This window comes from Sinohyriopsis cumingii, unplaced genomic scaffold (genome assembly GCF_028554795.1).
Source record: "Sinohyriopsis cumingii isolate HCF-2022 unplaced genomic scaffold, ASM2855479v2 utg001938l, whole genome shotgun sequence".
In the NCBI taxonomy this organism is placed as follows: Eukaryota; Metazoa; Mollusca; class Bivalvia; order Unionida; family Unionidae; genus Sinohyriopsis; species Sinohyriopsis cumingii.
The window spans coordinates 69,542-93,218 of record NW_028316086.1 but is presented as its reverse complement, the minus strand read 5'-3'; the positions used below and the strand labels follow the sequence as shown (position 1 = coordinate 93,218).

General features: G+C 35.9%; 1 protein-coding gene across 1 annotated transcript in view; it reads right to left on the bottom strand.

The window, feature by feature from the left end:
* Positions 1 to 7,493: 7,493 nt before the first annotated feature.
* Positions 7,494 to 23,677, bottom strand: part of LOC149771347 (uncharacterized) — a 53,768-nt gene continuing 37,584 nt past the window's right edge. Inside the window, exon 9 of the mRNA XM_089948562.1 lies at positions 7,494 to 22,917. Within this exon, the coding sequence (XP_089804688.1) occupies positions 17,687 to 22,917 (5,231 nt within the window). The 3' untranslated portion in view covers positions 7,494 to 17,686. The remainder of the gene's footprint in view (positions 22,918 to 23,677) is intronic.

Below are 23,677 nucleotides of genomic sequence, written 5' to 3'. Positions count from 1 at the left end.
TTCAAAACCGTTACTTCATGCAACACGTTTGGTGTATAAAAGCGCGTCGATAATGAAATTTATGAATGAAGTTTAAAAAAACAAAACATTCTTAATATAAAATATTTGTTTCCAAAAGTAATAATGTTCGAGGATAATAATTTTCAGCATATAATACACAGAATATTTCATGTCCATTGTTTGATATCTTGCAAGCTGGTCGGTCGCATGACAAACAATTCGTCCTTCCAACATGTCATAAGCTCGTCGGCCATGTCTCAAAACAACTTATCTATCCGATATATCAGATAGTACACATACAATACCCCAGAATGATGGATCGTAGCCAGTTTTCTTTCCAACAGGTGGAGCCACAGAAAAACTAGGTCCCGATAATTGGTTATTCTCTGCGTTTACTGTTAGCCAGAACAATCTATCGTTGATCAATTGAGCGATACATAATTGTCAAAACTGCAATAATACATGCATCAATGAAAAATAATATTGTCTTATTTCATTTTTCGGTGTTTCAAAATATATACTGTATTAGCACTACAAGACACTAAAGTTGCCATTTGTCTTCTTTTTCTGTTTAATTAAAATAGTAATCTTACTACTGTTGGACTCCTTATGTTTAAACCTTTATTGCGAACCTATTATATATAAAATCTTAATGCTACTAACTTCATTTTCTTATCCGTCGATTAGCGTGGCTTTAATAAAACCTCCTGACTAGTGTGGCTTAATGAGAATCTCTCTAATGAAAACGATAGTTACAAACAGCATGCTGCAAAAGCAACTGGTTACTTATTACTTATTCAGTCGGTAACTGGTTATTTATTCTTTATTCAATTGGGAATAAGGAGCAAGGAATAAGTAACCAACTTGATGTCAATGACAATATGATCGTGAGTGATTCCACCACTGATATAAGACATATGTAGGAGATGCCCGGATCTTTAGCGGAGGACACTTAAATTGCCACCTTGAAAATAGAGAAATAAAACATTTAAGCATGAGATTTTCCTCTATACCTTTTAATTGTAGTATAAACCTAACTTCCACTATACAAATAAGGTACACTCACAAGAATAACGCTCTAACAATTACACAAGTACAAAAATGTATTACAGACAGTGACAGGGAGCTTTGGGGATAGGGAAGTATCCTGCACAACGACCACAGGAGTACGCCACATAGCGCAATTACACATACGAAGAATCCAGTCACTTGAAATGAGATGCTACAGAACTATCCTTGGCATCTCTTACATGGACCACATCACAAATGAAGAAGTGCGTAACACCATCAGGCGCGAAGTAGGCCAATATGAGGACCTCCTCACCACCGTCAAAAAGAGAAAGCTGAAATGGTATGGCCATGTCACTAGAGCCAACAGTCTATCCACAACAGTTCTACAGGGCAGCGTCCATTGTGGCAGAAGGAGAGGTAGACAGAGAAAAAAGTGGACTGACAACATCACAGAATGGACAAGGAAAAGTTTTGCGGAGTCACAGGCATTGACACATGATCGAGACAAGTGGAGAGAACTGGTCAGATGTTCAGCAGCACAGTGCCTCAACGACCACACTAGGTCATGAGACTGATGATGATGATGATGATGATGATGACAAAAACGTACTACATACGGGGACAGGGAACTTTGGGGATGGGGAATACTCCTGCACAGAGATCGCAGGGTTACACAACATAGTGCAACGAGAAGTGGACAGGCCTGCAAAGGAGCAGGAGAAAGCTTCAATCCACAGTGTATGATCACTCAAACATGCGAATCAATGGGCCATAATCACAATAATCAAAGAGTAATGGTTTCCACACGTACTAACCACACACATACACTCACAAAACAGGCAAGAAAATATGCCTACATTTGAAAGCATAATGTCTACCTAACCGAACTTTAATACTACTACTACTACAACTACTACTATTACTACTACTACTATTAATAATAATAATAATAATAATAATAATAATAATAATAATAATAATAATAAAGAAAGACAATGTGGTTATTTTTATTTTTATGTCCTTCGGTCTTTTTGTTTAGACCACCGATTTTCCTTTTGCCTATAATTAAAGAGGAGCGTAATGAAGAGAAAAGTGAAGACAAACTTAAGCTTCTTATAGGCGAATTGAGAGAAAATAACAGATGCAAAGTACACACACACACACACACACACACACACACACACACAAACAACAAAGAAACAAGAAGTAGGCTTTATTTAAAATTTATTTTTGTTTGTTTTGGTTTTTCTCTCACAGAAAATTGTCTCTCAATTAGGAAACAAAAAAATAAAACGAATAAACTGAAAAAAGAAACGAAAAATGAACATAATAACTGGGAATAAAGGAAAACAAATGATTATAAATAAGGAGATGAAGTGCCCCTTCTTTCTTTCTTTTTCAAATAAACATACACACCAAACCAGAAAACCACTATTCGAATTTGATCATAAGGCAAGTCCTTACACAAATACAAAGATAGCGTAAACACATTATAGCATACAACACATAGCAAACACAGGACAATACGAAAACCTCTAGGTCACGATAACGAAGGAGAACCAGGGGAAGGAAACCGGATTATGGCATGTGCCTGTGTAAGGTAGTACGACCTCTATAATCTCAAACAATTTAGAACAGGAAAAGGAAATTTGGGGTCCTGAGACCAGGGTCCTGACTTATGAAAATTCTAGCAAGAGAGATAAACCCCAATTCAAAACACATTTAAATACACTATTGTATCTAAATTCTCTTTTTTTTTTTTTTAATTATTACGGAAAAGCAACGCCAAAGACCGTTGGGGGACACACTAATATATAAAAGCCTTTATAAATTTTGGCTCGATGGGGGGGGGGAGGACTCCTCAATGGTTACTAGCTAACATAACTAAGAGCCTGTGAGTGGCCCACATGAAAGAACAATTTTCAAGCACATTGATGAGATCTTTTTTTTATACCCAAAATGTAACTAATTTACTTGGGGTAGGTGCCAACATAAAATAGATATTTATTTTATATGATACGCTGTCACATAGCCGTACAAAATAAATGCCATTGCAGCAGAATCTGCATACAAACAGAATGTCAGTTTTGACAAGAGAAACCCCAACACCACACAAAGCATCTAGTATTTGGGGATCTATACTACACAGCCAATTGTCAAAATGTTTCTCATTGCTGCAGTATTTGTACTCCTACAGTGTAATGCAGGTGTTCCCAACCTCAGGTTGATTTCGGTATTGTTCATGCTGTTTGTGTTGGATGAGGCATGTGCCCCACGTCGCGTTCACTTGGAACATCCAAGAAATACGCGGAGATTAAATATTACTCAACACTGTACACAAAAAGGCTAGACTGTAATTACAAAATGTCGATTCTTTACTAGTTAGGCGGGTGCAAGGGAGGTAACCGCTGCAAAAAGTGCTTTTAACAATGATGTGTGGAGATCTAGTCTCGTTCAAGTTGATTTCTGTTCTTTCATCCTGTTTATGTTGTATGAAACATATGCCCACCACGCGTTCACTTGCAACATCCAAGAAATTAAATTAAATATCACTCAACACTGTACACAAGCCAGCATTCACGAATAGATAGATGCAGAGTTTACATATTGAACAGAACGGAGTTAATGCTTATGGAACGCCAGAGCTGTCTTAAGATGATAACTTTTATTATATAATGTGGAAACCTCTTTATATGATGTGGAAACTTTTTTATATGATGTGGAATCCTCTTTATATGATGTGGAAACCTCTTTATATGATGTGATTTTGTACTTATATGATGTGGAAACCTCTTCATATGATGCGGAGACCTATTTATATGATGTGCTTTTGTACTTATATGATGTACAAACTTCGTTATATGCGGTGCATTAGTGGACGAAACCTGAAACACATACACTGAGCAGACTGAATAATGTATCCTGTTAAATTGATATCAAATAATGTGCTAAAATGTCAAGTGTTTCCTACATTATATTATCACCATTACCAGAGCAGATTCCCAAATTTCAAATACATTACACACAAGCTAAAATCTAAAGGCCAAATCTCTCTCTCTCTCTCTCTCTCACAACACACATTTTGGTTGCTTTTTTCAAAATCATATCATAAGCCTGAGAGTTGTGAAGTCCTGTTGGTGGCCAATGTAGGGTCGCAGCATAAACGTTGGGAACCACTGAACTCATACCTGCCATATTCCGTAACAGTGTTGGAGGTGAGGGTGGGGGTTGAGACTCAAAAACTGTCGTTTGTGGCCCCAAATTGGGTCAGTGCGCGTAACCACCAAGAAGTGATTTCGTCAACAACTCCACACTCCCAAATGGATCAACATCCACTGCCCGTTGTAAGAATAAAAAGAACTCCACAGCCTCAAATGGATCAATATCCACTAACTGTTGTAAGAATTAGAACAACTCCACAGTCCCAAATGGATCAATATCGACTACCCGTTGTAAGAATTAGAAAAAAATCCACAGTCCCAAATGGATCCATATCCACTACCAGTTGTAAGAATCAGAACAACTCCTCCGTCCCAAATGGATCAATATCCACTCACCATTGTAGGAATTAAAAAAACTCCACAGTCCCAAAAGGATCAATATCCACTACCCGTTGTAAGAATTAGAACAACTCCACAGTCCCAAAAGGATCAATATCCACTACCGACCAGTTGTAAGACTTAGAACAACTCCACAGTCCCAATGGATCAATATCCATACACCATTGTATGAATTAGAACAACTCCACAGTCCCAAAAGGATAAATATTCACTACCCGTTGTAAGAATTAGAACAACTTCACAGTCCCAAATGGACCAATATCCACACACCATTGTAAGAATTAGAACAACTTCACAGTCCCAAATGGATCAATATCCACTCACCATTGTAAGAATTAGAACAACTTCACAGTCCCAAATGGATCAATATATACTCGCCATTGTAAGAATTTAAAAAACTCCACAGTCCCGAATAGATCAATATCCACTACCAGTTGTAACAAGTATAGGGCACAATATATGATTATCAAGAAGCAGACGTTAACCTAGTTTATTTATTAAATTACTTTAGTGGAGAACTTTTCAGGCGACAAACAAATCAACATGGATGAACCCAATATCGTCCTATCCCAGCATTTTCTCACTTGGGTATGGCATTTATAAGTGAACCGTGTCATTCTCCCACAAGAATATGCATGAAATTCATTTTATTATTGTCTACTATTGTGTCATCTCAACCCTGGAATTTTGTTTCATATTTGGTCTCCATAACTTAGGCACTGGATCGTATTATACACGTCACCCATTTATAGACTACGTCGGATGATTCTCTTGTCCTTGTTGTGACCAAAGTTTTGACCATTTCATCAAGAAATCTGTTTCTAGATATAAAAAAAAGATTCAAAACCAGAAAGGGGGGGGGGGGCTTCAACATCTGGTTCAAGGAGGGTACTTCTTGCAAATTCTGCCTCCAGAAATTTACAATCTGCACAGATCCTAGCTCGTGCACTCGTTTTGAGAAGTCGTTGAGATTTTGGCCTTATCAGGAGAACAGGAGCATACATTAAATATCAGTCTTCTGGGATGAAGTAGTGAAAGTATTTAAGTCATGGCAGGAGACGTTATCTGGAGATCAACCTCATCCTATTCAACAAATCGACTGTGGTAAACAACACTGAAATGCAGGGCGGAACCAAATCCACAGCTCTTTTACTTCCTGATTGGAATTCTTTTCAGGAAGTGTAATCATCAACAAATCTACAGCCACCTCTTCCAGGGCACACATGCTGTCCATGAGGACCCACTATCCTGATGGAAACAAGTTATTCTAACCAAATGGTCCGTTCATCTCTTCATAGCCAAATTAATCTGCATGTAATGGTGTTGATCATTTGTTGATCTGTTTGCGGTATGGTGGAAAGCAAATATATTAAGCTGATTATCTCCAGTCTCAGATCCAAAAGCCAGTGTAGTCTGTGATTTTTCTTCAACTGGAAGGTTTTAGGTACAGCTGAATTGACTACAATCCTCTACTTCTTAGTTCCATAGTATTGAAGAACACATGGGAATCAGAGTACCATCTGGCCCTGAATAGTCTACATAGGTGGGAAAAATCAAGCATAAAGGATATATTAACATCAGCATCAGAAATTCCAGAATATTATTGGTCATTTTTATGCAACTATGAATGTACATGTTTCTTTTAGCCAGAAGACAGCTGTGTGGAAGACTTACTGAAACAAGAAATTTTTTGGGCTAAGGAATACTCATCAGCAGCATGAGCAGCATTTCCAAGGTTTCAACCTTATGCTCATCAAGATAAGTCTTAATGTCACTATGGATGCAATTCTAGAACTCCTCAAATAATGTGAGTTGCCTGAGATTTTCATAATCCTGATCAACTTTCTTGGCTAAGTACCATCTATCAATTAACTTTATTGCTTGCAAATTTGATATGAGTTTCTCCAGTTTCTTTTTTATAGTTCCTGAATTTTTGTCAATAAGCCTCAGGAACTAACTCGTAATCCTTTGCAATGTTACATTACAATAGGATGCAGTGAAATAAAAAATAACAAAATAACTAACATTGTAAATTAAATATACATAACAGCAGAAATATATCACTCCATTAACTTTCTCCTTAAGCTACTTGCAGAGAAGTTAACTCCCATCACTATTAAAGGCTTGTAACAGTTCCATGATCACAAATAAATTCATCATCATGAAAGGGAGAGTATAGCTCAAAACAAAGACCACTATTATATGTAAAGGCCTTGTCTCTGAATCTGAAATGGAATGTACCATGCATTCTAAACTCTGAATAAAGCATTATTTGAACCTGTCCAGGACTTGCTTATGAATTTTTAGTTCAAGTAATTTTACCTACAGGCAGAAAAAGTGAGAAACATGCCATGTTTGTTTATCTGATCTGCAGAGTTCCATCATCATGGAATGATTTCACTTATGAAGGCTTCTTCTTCCATTGCTAAGACTTGACTCCAACATAAGGGGAATCAGTCCTTTGTTGCAAAGCCTCATCTCTTATTTTGCCTCATAGATGTCAGTAGGACCCAGTAAGTAATTCTGCTTTCAAGTAATTTTAGCAGAACCGGTCAGATATATGCCATGTCTGTAAGGGCTCTGAAGTGGTACCAGAAGCAAACACAGTCAGTGAGAATAGGCAGGTCTTGCTTATTGATGCCAGTGAGAGATGGGAAGGATGACAACTCAGCTGGAGCTCTATTGTAGTGGAAATAATGGGCTATTTGCCGTGTATAAAGAGCCAAAACCACAAGGTTCTGCCAAAAATGCAGTATTGTCATAGTTAAGGATGCTGAGAGAAAGAGAGAGAGAGAGACAGAGAGAGAGAGAGAGAAAGACAGACAGACAGACAGAGAAAGATGGCAGGAGTATGCAGGATGGTGATATAAACATGGTCTCCTGAGGGTGAGGGCAGGTGAAGTACATGCACAAATACAGGCACTGAGTAAATGTGTTTATGTAATGCAAAAAAAAGGAAAGCTATTTAAACAGTAAATGTATACTCATATTAATATAAACAATATCCACCATGATGCCAAAAATAAGCACAGATATTCAAACAATAATTTTACAATCATACCAATGAGAACAATGCTTAACATGATTCAAATGGTGACCAATCAGAAACAATTCAAGCTCTTTAGTAAGAACAAATGTCATTCCTAATCATTTCAAAGTTATATGAGCTGTCTCCATCATATCTAAAGAATCAATCCATCTTACTGTGGGGCTATATGTCTCCATCATATCAAAAGAATCAATCCACCATACTGTGGAACTATATGCCTCCATCATATCTAAAGAATCAATCCACCATACTGTGGAGCTATATGTCTCCATCATATCTAAAGAATAAATCCACCATACAGTGGGACTATATGCCTCCATCATATCTAAAGAATCAATCCACCATGCTGTGGGATTATATGCCTCCATCATATCTAAAGATTCAGTCCACCATAGCTATATGCCTCCATCATATCAAAAGAATCAATCCATCATACAGTGGGGCTATATGTCTCCATCATTTCTAAAGAATAAATCCACCATACTGTGGGGCTATATGCCTTCATCATATCTAAAGAATCAATCCACCATACTGTGGGGCTATATGCCTTCATCATATCTAAAGAATCAATCCACCATACTGTGGGACTATATGCCTCCATCATATCTAAAGAATAAATCCACCATACTGTGGGACTATCATACAAGTTAAAAATAACAGCCCTGTATTCTGGAAATGTTATGAGCATGAAATTCAAGTTCAATCTTGAATCTCACCCAGAACAGATGTAATAATTGGAGTATGTGTACAAAGTTGTAATTCTGCATCCTGATTTTGAATTCAAAATTAAAAGATCTTAAAGTCCAACTGAGTCTAATCTTATTTTATGTATAGACTTTCTGCTGTTGCTTTGATTTCATGTTCAAAATATTTCAAGATTACACGTGTCATTCAGAGTCAGAATTATGCAAATTATTGATAACACAGACTACAAAAGTAAAACAAATCTCTTCAGAAAGGTAGTACAGTAACTTAAAAGCTCATTGAGGTACATTATCATGCAAATATATCTTAACAGTCAAATTTCAATTAACGGTCTATAATGCAATTTTACAGAAATACAGACCATTCAGTGGTTACAGCAAGCTTAATCAGGTGTTAGCATGTTTCCTTGAAATATGCTAATGAAATCTGGCTCATAAATGAAATTATCCACAATTGTGATGTTTTCAGTTTGCTTGATATTGTTTACAAACAATATCAGAAAACTATTTTTTTATAACTTTGGCATACAATATTACCTCCCTTTGTAATGACAGTATCCAGAGTTTAAAAAATAAACCATCTTCTAAAACAGTTGATAGCTTTAAATTTTAAGAACCTATAAATAAATTCCATAATTGGGTAATGGTTTTGCAGTGGTCTGTACATATGATCAATTGGTGTAGTACTACTGTTCACAGTAATTATATTGTTAATTGGCTAAAATAACTGATAATGAAAATTTGTTATAAGTAATACTATTCTTATTTTTATGCATATACTTATGAAAGATGACTTAACCATTCATGAATCAAACCAGACAAAGTCCTAAAGATGATATAATTCTTCTCTTTAAATACTGGATGTTAAAATCATCTCTAATATACTTCAACAGAAGTCTCTTGGTGAAAACCCCATGTCAGTACTACCAGCCATTCAACGAAACCCTGAGTGGCCGAGTGGTCTTAAGTGCTCACCGTTACAGATCACTGCCATCTCACCTCTGTCTGCGTGGGTTCAAGTCTTGGATTCAGCCAGTGTGGGTATGTGAGAAATCTTCCCAGTATCTTCTCGTGGGTTTGTGGTTCTTTCTGGGGTTTTCCCGGGTTCTTCATCCACCATTTATACTAGCTGCTATGTATATCCTATCTTGTGCTGAAAAATGGTGTGTGATGTGATGTGATGTGATTTTGATTTTTAACGTAGCTTTAACAATTTTTCAGTCATATCGCTATGATGTCTGCAATGTGGCAGTTTATAGTGATGTCTAGCACTCGGGCATCATGCCGCAGACATGTAGTATGATGTCCCACCCAGTCACATTATCCTGACACCAGGCCGCCCAGTCCTAACACTAACCTCTTAATGCTGAACGCCAAGCGAGGCAGCTGTTAGTACCATTTTTTAAGTCTCTGGTATGACTCGGCTGGGGAAAAATGAAAAATGAAAAATGGTATTAAATCCTACAACAACAACAACAACAAAATCATCATGAAAATAGAGTTACGTCTACTCCATCTGAATGGATGATTATATCAACATGGGGTTTTCACTAAAAGGCTTCTTCTGAGACATAGTTGGTCCTATGCTTATATTTAATATGGATGCCACAGGAATCTTCCTGTTGCTGCTCCCCTTGAATGGATGGTTATATTGACATATTGGATGTCAGATCAGCACTATTCTAATTTAGGACCAACAAAATATTATTTAAGTCTTCTGGCAAAAACTTCATTATGATGGTACATTTCATTTTGGTGGAGTAAAAATAACAAGATTTTCAAGATGGCTTCTCTGGTGGCCATATTGCATACCAGACGCAGACCATTCCCATTTAATACCAACATCATAAGAAGTCTTCTGGTGAAAGCACAATGTCAGTATGACAGCTCTCAAGGAGAGGTAATGTTACTACATGTACGATTTTACAGACTGACATTGTGGTGGCCATATTCGAGGTCAGATTGCCACTCCCTTCATTTATGTCCAAACCAGACATCATTGAAAGTCTTTCAGTGAAAACCCTATGATGACATTCATTCAGGAGAAGTAATGATATAAAGATTATCAAGATGGACAATGCTGGGGGGAAGCAACTTGCTGTCTCAGCAGTAAAATTTTCATTTAGGATCAAGTATACACTGCAAGAAGGTATTTAGTAACATGAACCATGTTTTTTAAAACTCCTATCCAGTGCACTGAAACACTAGATGTGTATTCTATAATAGGCAGAAGGGACTGATGCCCTACTGGGCAAAAAGGATTTCCAGAAATTCAAGATTAGACTATGTCTTCCCTTTGTTTGTTGAGTGTTGAAACCATCTCTGATATTCTTCAGCAATGACATGAGATTTAAATTACCTGTGGTGCTACATATTATAGTATGTCAACTTGGCACCATTTTCAGTTAGGACAAAGTAGGATGAATGGGATGAATGTGTGTGAGAACAAGATTTTTAAGATGGCTGCCATGGTGGCCATACTAGATGACAGTTTAGGAGAGGAATCCTATGGGATGAATGTGTGTATGTAAAGTTTCAAGGCAATCCTCTAAATAGAGTTGTGTTAACAAAATCTTTTAGATGGCTGCCATGGTGGCCATACTGGAAGGCAGTTCAGGAGAAAAAGCAATTGGATGAATGTGTGTGTGTCTGTGTAAAAATTTAAGGCAATCCTCCAAGAAATTCTGATGAGGACGTGAATGGGATGATTGTATGTCTGTGTGTGTAAAGTGTCAATGCAATCCTCTAAATAGAGTTGTGATAACAAGATTTTTAAGATGGCTGACATGGGGGCCATACTGGATGGCAGCTTAGGAGAGGATATGAATGGGATGAATGTGTTTGTTAAGTTTCAACTCAATCCTAAAAGTGGTCCAGGAAAAGATACTGTAACAAACTTGTGTTGACATATAGATGTCAATGACCGGTAGAGCTAAAAAGCATTGAATATTCAGAATTGTTGTTACAAATATGCATCTTATTACTAAAATCATTCCTTATACATGTGCTAGACATGAAACATCAAATCTATTTTCATTCAACAGTCATTTTCTTTCAAGGGGATTTTTAAGAAATACTATATCAATATTAAGATAAAAAGTTGATACTAACAATCAATTATTTTTAATATAAAAAAGATGAATCAGAATCTAAAATTATCAAATTATGGCAAACAAAACAACTACACGATTTACATAAATTAGTATATTTTACATCTGATAAAAAATACATCTGTAAAACAAGACAGGTGTTGCTTTCTTTGGTGTTGATGTTTTATTAGTGCATATCAACACATAAAAGGTTGTTTAGAGTCAACTGAGTAAAATGACATGCTCATAGTCACATGCTTACAGTCATGTTTTCGCATTCTAACCACTATAAAACTAGAGTACTATAAATGATGCATTATTTACTGTTTATATGTATATGACTGAAATTTTTATGCACTAACCATTTTCCCATTGTAACTTCCCCCTTTCTTGTTTGACCAAAAATCTGATTGTTTTTTTCCTTGCTCCAAGTACAAGCCATCCACAAGGTAATTATATGCATGATCCACAAGGTAATTATATGCATGATCCACAAGGTATTTATATGCATGATCCACAAGGTAATTATATGCATGATCCACAAGGTAATTATATGCATGATCCACAAGGTAATTATATGCATGATCCAGGTAATTATATGCATGATCCACAAGGTAATTATATGCATGATCCACAAGGTAATTATATGCATGATCCAGGTAATTATATGCATGATCCACAAGGTAATTATATGCATGATCCACAAGGTAATTATATGCATGATCCAGGTAATTATATGCATGATCCACAAGGTAATTATATGCATGATCCACAAGGTAATTATATGCATGTTATGGGTCTAATTATGATTTTGTGTAGAAATGATTTTCAACCTAAAAGACCTCAACCTTTGACCTTTTCTCTCAAGTCAATAGGAATCTTCCATCCACCAAATGCAAAGAATACTCAAAAAGGGTTGCTAACTTCATATTCAATGTATTGTGTAGAAAACGATCTTATACTTTCCGTTGCATTCACCATGGCCTTTGACCCACCAAATCAACAGTATTCTTCCACAATCAAAGTGCATACCATCCTCAAAGTTTGGTAACTGTAGATGATGGAGAACATCAGTTGTTGTGAGGTAGGCATTTCCCTTTCAATCCAGTGACCACGACCTTTATCTTTTGACCCTTAAAACAATAATTTTTCCACATGCAAAATGTAGTCAATCTACAAAGTTTTGTAACTAAGGATGGGGGAGAGTCTGAAGTATTTTGATGAAATGAAATTGATAACGGATGGAGGTACTGATTGATTGAAACATTATGCATAATACTGTCTGCCTTATGGTTCTGAGCACAACCTTATGACATATATAACATTTATAAACTGCAAAACAATACTTATTCGTGATAATTTTATGACATTAAATGTAATAAATATTGAAACCAATTAAAAATAAATTATGTTCATACCAATCAGACATAATTACCAGCATAATGACCAGGCACATATCTGACAATAAATATATTGACCAGGCACATATCTGACAATAAGCATAATGACCTGGCACATATCTGACAATAAGCATAATGACCAGGCACATATCTGACAATAAATATATTCACCAGGCACATATCTGACAATAAACATAATGACTAGGCACATATCTGACAATAAGCATAATGACCTGGCACATATTTGACCATAAGCATAATGACCTGGCACATATCTGACAATAAGCATAATGACCTGGCACATATCTGACAATGAGCATAATTATATGAATTCCAAGAATTCATGTCCCCCACTTGCTTTGAAACTAGACCAATATAATTTATAGAGGAATGGGCAGGATGAAACTGAGGATATATGAATCAAGGTAAACAAGGCAATACTTATAACACAGAATTAACAATGGATCCTAGATCAATAATTATCAGTAAAACAAAACAAAAATATTCAGGCAACCACAATACATGTATGTGATGGTACAGAAAGCTGATAAAGAAATTCTGATGATTTTTTTTTCAATATAGAACTGCATATGCAGTATACTTGAAATTTAATTATAATTAAGGGTTTTACAGAGTGGGAACAGAGGCAGTGACCACAAGTCTGCCAAGTGATGAAGCAGATTGCTGGAAAACAAAACTAAGTCAATGTATATCAACATACAGTTGTATGTCAGGAATGGAATGTTGGTTAGACAACATTCAGAGGCTATAATGCCATTACAAAATAATTTCACGTTGCAAGCTGAACTTGTACCTAAGCATCACTACACTGTTATGTAGATTTATACAATGTGTTTAACATTTGTTCATGATTGTAGATTGTACTTTAAAACAATGGTCATTTGTAAACAAGATGTTTACATAGCTAAACTTTGTCCATGATTGTAAGTTGTAAATAAGCTCCTAACACAGCTTTTCAAGTTTGGAATATTCTAGAAATAGACTTGTTTCCAATTTGATTAAGAGTTTTAAATTAGGATGACTCACATCTAGGTTATGTGAAAATGTAAATAAATAAAGACTTGATAAATAAATAATTCATTCCTATCCTAGATCAGTCCATGGAACACATTTATTATCAGATTTTGCAGTTGTGTTCCAATCTTGTGGAGAGGAATTATTTAAGTTATTCATTGGAATTACTATATGCTCCTTAACTTTGGATGAACACATTATTTTGGAATTATTGAGAATTCATTGAAAGACATTCTGGATTACATCTGTGTGGTACATCAGGACATTCAAGACTAATGTAATTATCTGGAACATTCTATACATTTTACTTGTGATAGGACATTTATAATTATTTGGCAATTAATTCGCAATACATTTAGTCACTTAAAGTTTCACTTTGTAATAAAGTGTTTGCTGGCATCATATCTTTCTGTTAATTGAATGAAGATCTAGTGTCAACACTCAAAGTCACTCTAACATGAACTTGCCCAGTAAATTTGTTTGAAATTTAATTAAAATTCAGTTAATGTGAAGAAACTAAAATGAGCCTCGATAATGATGCAAAATGTTGATATCAACATCATCCAATGCCCTATCAGTTTCAATCGTTCTAATGAATTTGGTTGATATTAAATCATAAATAAATGAGTTGTACTGAAATAAATGTGTGCATAATCACATCAGATTGATATAACTCAGATAGAAAGCATGATGGAGTACTGAAAATTAAACTTTAGAGATCTCATCAGTATCCAGCAGCATATAAAATTTAAATGAAATGTGAAAGATACAAAGGGATTTACATGTATTTGGTAGAACTAGTATTATGGGTGGGTGTGGCAATCAAGGGCTGAAACTCCATTAAATATGCTAAATTATAACAATTAGAGTTAACCAAAGTGTCCTGTAGATCATTCTGCATGCAAAATATGGTTGGAACACAAATATAATTAATTAGTTATGGTGTAGAAATGATAAGTACATGTATGGGACTGACAATCAGGGGTAATAACTCTGCTAAATATTGATGCTGAAAGTGAACAATTATACTAAGCCAGGTTGTCCCATCAAGACACTTAAAATTGCATCCAAAAATTGGTTGAGACGCAAAACTATTGAAGGGAGTTATTTGCTAGAAATCAAAGTTGGTGTGTCTGACAATCATTGGTGACAACTCCATTAATGATTAAAACAATTCTGAGAAAGTTTTTCAGTGTCTCATTATATCAAATTTCACACAAAATACAGACAGTTTTGGAGAGGCTTTGCAAACATATGTACCATGACAGCTGATTCATGCTGGACAGGATTTGAACACATCACCCACTGGTTGTTAGAGTAAGTTAATGACTCAACAGCCACTGGAATAGTTAACAATCATGCAAACATACTACACATTGAGACGCATTAGCTTTAGGTTCAACATAACTTAATAAAGTCTAACTGTAATAAAATAAAAGATATAGAAGATGTAACAAATAAATAGCTGCATATAAAAGTATCACTCAAGCATGAAAATTAGATCACTGATATAGTTTAAGGTACATGATTTACCTTCCATTTTACTAAAACTATACAAGTTGCTCCAGCATGAAAATTAGGTCATGGTGATCTAGTTTGGTGTAATGAATGAATGACTTAAATACAAATATCGCATAGGCATGAAAATTAAGTCACAAGGGCTTATTTTTGTAATAGCTGAGCTACCATACTCTTGTTGTGATACATTCACATACCAATCTTCATAAGTGTTGGTGATGGAGTGTTCAAGATACTGAGGGAGCAAAAAACAAATAGCCAAGAGTAAAAAAGCTTTTCATGCATGAAAACCAGATCACAGTGACTTACATTCCACATGTCTAAGTTACTATTACTGTGATATATCCAAAACAAAAAGTATGATGAGTGTAATAAGATAGGTTCCAATATTTTAAGGACATAATAAACAGATTGGCCGAATGCTATATCCCCCCCTCCCAAATTTCATTATCCATGGATTTGTTTTTGGTTTTTTAGGGTTTAAAACCATTTCTCAGAACATCATAGGCTATGTACGGCAGTCATTATGTAAGGAGAGGAGGAACCCAAGAAGAAACACCAACCCATCAGAAGCTACTGTCAAGCATTTGCACATATCCACATTGACTGATGGAGATGTAAGTGAGACTTAGTGATCTAGAAAGGCCAGAACTTAAGACAACTCAGCAACACAAAACTCCTAAACGTCGATGGGATAATTATAGAGTTATTGTGTAAAAATGAAAGTGGGTTGGTGTAAAAGTCATAAGTAATAACTACACTAAACAATGGTGCAGAAAAATGACAATCAAACTCGGCCAAGGTCTCATCAATATTAAGCAGCATTTCCCATTTGTTGTCTAAAACTAATTATTGGAGTTATTCTGTTTGTTGTCTAAAACTAATTACAGGAGTTGTTCTGTTTGTTGTCTAAAACTATTTACAGGAGTTACTCTGGTGTGAAAAATAATTATAGGAGTTACTCTGTTTGGTGTCAAAAATAATTATAGGAGTTATTCTGTTTTGGTGTCAAAAATAATTACAAAAACAAAAGTGGCTACTCCTGAAAATTAGGGTCTATACCTCTACTAAACATTATGATGCAGAATTCTGACAATCTAACTCACCAATGGTCTCATCTATATCAAAATATGCCACATCTGGATGAAATAAAAAAAAAAATTATGCAAAACATGAATGTCAGACAGATGGAAAGACAGATCCAGATTAATATTCCCCATCTACTATGAAAAGCAGCAGACAAAAGAATAATATGTCCGAAGCCTGACTATCCAGATTGCCCAGGCTTTCATATATATATATACATAGAGAGAGAGATGATATCCACATTCACAGTCTTTGAAAGACTCACTGTCACCAACACTGATGAATGTGGATGCATCACAAGAATACCAAGGCAGGATTCATCAGAATTATACTCAACATAAACAGAAACTTTAACTAACATGCTTTACTTTGCAGACGTTCACAAACAGCAAGAATTATTATTAGTTCATTATTATAAAGAAATTTGCTAACTAATCAATTATTCAAACTTAATGGCACTATGTAGAAGTCAATTAAGGGCTATAAAACTCACAGATTTTAGCAAAAATAATAGCAATATCTACAGAGTTTCAAACTTTTCAAGTACAAAATGTACATGAAAAACTACACAGTATATAAAATTTACAAATTACAAACAGCATAAACAAATTATACACAGTATACACAAACTATACATTGTATACATACAGCATACAGAAATTACATACTGAATATACAAATAACACATGGGGCCCAGAGTGGCCGAGTGGTCTAAAGCGCTCTCCATTACAGATCACTGACATTTTAACTCTGTCTGCGTTGGTTCAAGTCTTGGATTCAGCCAATGGGTTAAGTGAGAAAGCTTGCCAGTAGCTTCTCACGGGTCAGTGGTTCTTTCCGGGGGGATTTCCTGGGTTCTTCCTCCACCATTAATACTGGCTGCCACATATAGCCTATCGTGTGCTTAAAACTGGTGTTAAACCCTACAACAACAACAAATTACACACAGTATAAACAAAATACACATAGTATACACAAATTACAAAGAGTATACACAAATATATCTGTATCAGTAATTTTTGTGTTTGTCTTTGCTTAAAAGGCATGGTCAGAATTTACGCAATCTACTGTTACATGGTTCTTGTCTTGGCTTAAACACAGCAGTAAGTTCCTGATGCAACAAAATCAGGTAAATAAAATGTAAATTGTGATGCTTTCTTGCAGTACATAATATGCTTGTGTTTAGTGAAAGAAAATAATCCTCATCATAGCAATAATCACAATAGTTAACAAATTAAAGATCACAGTAATCATCGTAATAATATTCATCAATATCATCATCAAGACCTCTTTTGTTTGTATAGTTCACAACGCATTTCTCACAAGTATCAACATTTTTCTCTATGATCAGTTTTGTTGTGTGTTCAGAAGAGTTATGATGAAGAAAATTCCAATGTCGCGCCAACGACTTTATGTAATCCACACACTCTAAGGACATGGTTATGTTAACCAGTTCAAATTCCTCCAGGTCGTTCAAGTTGGGTTTTGCATCACTCAGGTCCAGATTCTTCATTTGTAAGTGTTTAAGTTGTATACAGGTGGACATGCTGTTACACAGTATCACATATCCATTTTTACACATGGTCACGTTATCAATGGTGAGATGATGCAGTATGTGAAGTTTGTTCAAGTTGAGAAGTCCATCAGCCAGATCCAGATTCTTCAATGATAATTTACATAGTTTTTTACAAACAGACATGCTGTTACACAGTATCACATATCCATCTTTACACATGGTCACATTATCAATGGTGACACTCTTCACTATCTCAAGGTTGTTCAAGCTGAGTAGTCCATCACCCAGATCCAGATTTTTCAATGATAAATACATCAGAGTTTTACAGGTAGAAATGCCATCACACAGCTTCATATATCCATCTTTACACATGGTCACATCATCAATTGTGAGACTACACAGTTTTCCCAGGTTATTCAAGCTGAGCAGTCCTTCATCCAGATCCAAATTCCTCAGTAGTAATGCACATAACTGTATACACTGAGACAGGCTTGTACACATCAACACTTTACTGATATTGCCCATTTTTACATTATCAATGGTAAGATTAGTCAGTTGCTTCATGTTGTGCAACTCATGCCATCCATCATTAAGGTCCAGATTCTTCAGTGCCAAGTCCTTAAGCCATTCAAACTGACACAACATGACAAATAGCGAAATCTTACTATCAATATCTAAAGTAACATTATCAAATTCAAGCTTATGCAAACTATGGAAGCCAAGTAGTGAAACATCTAAATCCATATTTGTAACTGATAAAGTTTTCAACCATCGACCTCTGCAAAGGCTATTAAATAACATCTCCTTGCTCTCTTTTCTCATGGTTACATTATCAAATGCAAGTTCAAAACACTCATTCACTATCTCAAGGCTGAGTAGTGCATCACACAGATCCATATTCTTTATTGACAATCGGTGTGGTTGTTTACACTGGGACAGGCTGCTAAAAAACACCTCCTTGCACTCTCTGCTCATGGTTACATTATCAAGGTTGAGTTCTTGAAGGTAATTCACATAATCAAGTTTGAGTAGTGCATCACACAGATCCACATTCTTTATTGATAATCTATATAGTTTACACTGGGACAGGTTGCTAAAAAACACCTCCTTGCACTCTTTGCTCATGGTAACATTATCAAGGGTGAGCTCATCAAGGTAGTCCACAATGTCAAAGCTGAGTTGTGCATCAGATAGATCCACATTCTTCATTGATAATCCGTAAGTATTTTTATACTGCCCATTATGAAATATCTTCCATTCTTTGTTCATGGTCAGGGTAAATTCGATATGATGATTCACATTGTCCAGGCTGAGCAGTGCATCACCCTGATCAGTGTTATTCGTTGTTAGGCACTGCATCTGGTTACAGTGGGATTCATCATTGTGTATTTGTTTGATTAGACACATTGACCTTGACAAATCCAGTTTAAATTCACCCAGGCTACATTTTGCCAACATCATTTCCTTAAAATGAGTACACTTTGATAATCTATTCATATTGGTTATGGTCGCATTCTTATACATAAACCGTTCCAGACAGGTAGATTCTGACAAGTCCACTGTAGCATCAACTAAGATACATGAAATCAGTTTTACACACTTTAGCTGAGTACACTTTGACAGCATAAGTCTACTCTTCTCTGCCATTCTCACTTTGTTACACAAAAGCCATTTTAGACACTTTGACTTTGACAAATCCAATGTAGCATCAACTAAGACACATGAAATCAGTTGTACACACTTTAGCTGAGTACACTTTGATAGTGCAAGTCTACTCTTACCTGTCATGGTCACTTTGTTACACAAAAACCATTCCAGACAGATACACTCTGACAAATCCAATGCAACAGCATCAAAGAGACAGTTTTGCAGTTTCAGTATAATGAGATGAGTACACTTTGAAATCAAGAGCATACCCTTCATGGACACATCTCTAAGAGTGACCTTTTCTAGGCAGTTTGACTCAGACAAATCCAATGTAGCATCATCTAAGGTACAATGAACCAGAGTCAGGTGCTTGAGCTGAGTACACTCTGATAGCAAAACCTTACCCTTTAGGGTCACATCTTCAACAACAAGATGTACTAGATTGCTGGACTCTAATAAATCCAAAGTATAATCATCCAAACTACACTTCTCCAGTTTCAGACATTTGAGTTGTCTACACTTTGATATCAACAGCATACCCTTCATGGACACGTATCTAAGAGTGATCTGTTCTAGGCAGTTTGACTCTGACAAATCCAATGTAGCATCATTTAAGGTACATTGATCCAGAGTCAGGTGCTTGAGTGGGGTACACTTTGATAGTGGCAGTTTAACAATCATGGTCATACCTACAATAATGACAAGTTCCAGACAACTCAACTCTGACAAATCCAATGTAGCATCATCTAAGATATAATGATCCAGAGTCAGGTACTTGAGTTGAGTGCACTTTGATAGCAGTAGTTTACCCTTTGGGGTCATAAATTCAAGTCTGAGATATTCTAGACAGATCAACTCTGACAAATCCAATGTAGCATCATCCAAACTACACTTCTTCAGTTTCAGACATCTGAGTTGTCTACACTTTGATATCAACAGCATACCCTTCATGGACACGTATGTAAGAGTGATCTGTTCTAGGCAGTTTGACTCTGACAAATCCAATGTAGCATCATCCAAACTACACTTCTTCAGTTTCAGACATCTGAGTTGTCTACACTTTGATATCAACAGCATACCCTTCATGGACATGTATGTAAGAGTGATCTGTTCTAGGCAGTTTGACTCTGACAAATCCAATGTAGCATCATCTATGGTACAATGATCCAGAGACAGGTGCTTGAGCTGAGTGCACTTTGATAGCAAAAGGTTACCCTTTAGTTTCACAAATTCAAGAGTGAGATATTCTAGGCAGTTTGACTCTGACAAATCCAATGTAGTATCATCTAAGGTACAATCATACAGTTTCAGACACTTGAGATGAGTACTCTTTGATTGCAACAGTTTACCCTTCATGGTCACATCTTTAAGACTGAGATATTCCAGACATTTTGACTCTGATAAATCCAATACAACATCATCTAAGGTACAACCCATCAGTTTCAGAAACTCAAGCTGAGGATATTTTGATAGCAAGTGTTTACGCTTCATGATCACATATTGAAGTCTGAGATATTTCAGACAGCTCAACTCTGAAAAATCCAATGTAACATCAAAATAGTTCAGATACATCCTTTTGAGATGAGTTCTGACATTTTCGGAGCTCTGCAAAGTGGACTGTAATTCATTCCAGTCCTTGCCATTGTTTGTATACATACAGTACAATTTCAGATCAACTGGCTCTCTGCAGGTTTCCCTAATACAATCCCGATAAAATCTGCTTAGATGATCTATATCATGTATATCATTTTCTGTGTCATCTTCTGTGTCAATTTCTTTATCACATATGTCATATATCTTCTCAAATATCTTTTGACAGTGACTCATGGAAATGCCAGCCACAAACTTTATGATCTGTTCATTTTGAAACACATCATCAAGTGTATTTAGTGAATCAAGAAAGATGTTACATCTGTCCTCTCTACAACATAGATTAATGGCAGCAAGAAACTCCTGTATAGTTTTGTGAAGAAAGGTCAGACATGTTTTCTTCTTAAATATTCCTGGTGATTCTGAGCTTGAGAGGATACCCAAGTGTAGAGCTGTCTGCAGCTTTGAAAATCCATCTTTTCCTAGTAATTCCACAAGAGCTTTTTCATCAAAAACTAGGGAAGATTCTTCTGCATGTGTGATAAGGAAGTGATTTGTAACTTCACACAAAGCAGCCAAAAAACCTTCACCAAAGTGCTGAACAAGCGATAGATTTCTTAACTTAGGAGTTACAATGAAAGCTGTGTTTTCTAATGGCCATGTATTTAGCAAATGATATTTCTTATCATCTTGTCTTTCCTTGTTTTTTTCTTTCTTCACTTTACCCTCCATGTACCTACTGACCATCACATTTAACATTTCCAGGTACAGTTCACTAATCGTTTGTGGGAAGGATTTCCTCTCATACCAAACATGGACAATGAACAGCAAGAGAAGTGGTACATGGATAAGACTTCTAATCAAATCATTTGACCTAATATCCATTTTAAACTGTTTTATGGCAGACTCATCCCTGTAGTACTTATCAAAGATCCTCTTGGCAAACAACATACTGTTGTCATAGCTGAACCCCTGAAGATCCAGCAACAAGTCAATATGAGCAGATCTGATTAGACTTAACTGACCAATCTTCCAAGGTCGAGTTGTGGCCAGAACTGTAAGGTGTGGATACAACTTCTTTTGCATAATGTTTTCAATGTAGGATAATGACTTGTCCATTTCATCTAGGCCATCCATGACAAGTAAAACCTTGTTGTCCTCTCCTTGGCCAATTAATTCTTCAATACGAGATCTGTGAGACAGACCTTGTGATTCATGAAGTGGGAATTGTGTGTACACCACATCTATCAATGTTTTCTCATCTGAGATGTCTCTAAGACAAATATACAATAAAACATCAAACCTGAGCATCTCATCTTCATCTTTAAGACCACTTGTTTCAGACCTGTCAGAAATTCCATCATCAATGTGACAATTTAACCGTTTCTTTTGAACAGAACACCAAGTATGCACAAGTTTCCGACAAAAAGTAGATTTTCCTTGACCAGCAGGAGCTTTAAGAATAATACGTTTTACTTTCTTGCCACCTTTTTCAAAAATCTGTCTAAAACTTGTGACTTTCTTATCAATCTCTGTCTGTTGGGCAAACTCTTCTGTCTCTTCTTCTATGACTATGTCTGTGTAGAATTCTTCAAGGTCTTTCCAGTTTACAGCGGTGTCAAATACCGGGTTAATTGAAATGATCTGGACACTTTCATAGGCCTTCATCAAGGACAGTTGTATATCTCGAACATCTGAAGAAAATATTGATTGTTGGGTTTAATAGCACAAGTTATCAGCGACCAGACAAGAATATTGTCAAGATGAACAACAAGAACAATAATAATGATAACTGTCAACATTTTCATTATCATCACCACTTCTCTCAAGTAAAACAAAAGTATGCTACCTGCTGAATTACGGAAACATTTGGGAAAAGGTATACCATCTACTGAACAAAGAAAGTGAAAAGGAAAGTATGCTATCAACTAAAATAATGGTGTGAAGGGAAATGTATTTACTGAATTATGGTTCTTCAAAGGAAACATATGCTATCTACGAAATTATGGGAGTGCAGAAGAAATGTGTTCTATCTAATGAATTGTGGGACTGCAGAGGAAAAGCATGCTACTTACTGAATTAGGGGATGCAGGGAGGAAAAAAAGAAGAAAATAACTATGATTCTTTTTTCAGTACTCACCATGCATTGAAAAGATTATTTGATCTAATTATTGCAATACTGTTAGGTGTTTTATTAGATCTTCTTCACAATCACCACAACTTCAATGTCAATCACATTATAGTAAATGTATAAACACAAGGCCTATGTGGGCCTGATATCATAAGCCTGGGTAGTTGAGATATCACTGTATAGTAGATGTATAAACACAAGGCCTGTGTGAGCCTGACATTGCAAGCTGGGTACTTGACATTTCACAGTATAATAAATGTATAAACACAAGGCTTGAGTGGACCAGATATTACAAGCCTGGGTAGCTGACATATGACAGCAGAATAAATGTATGAACATAA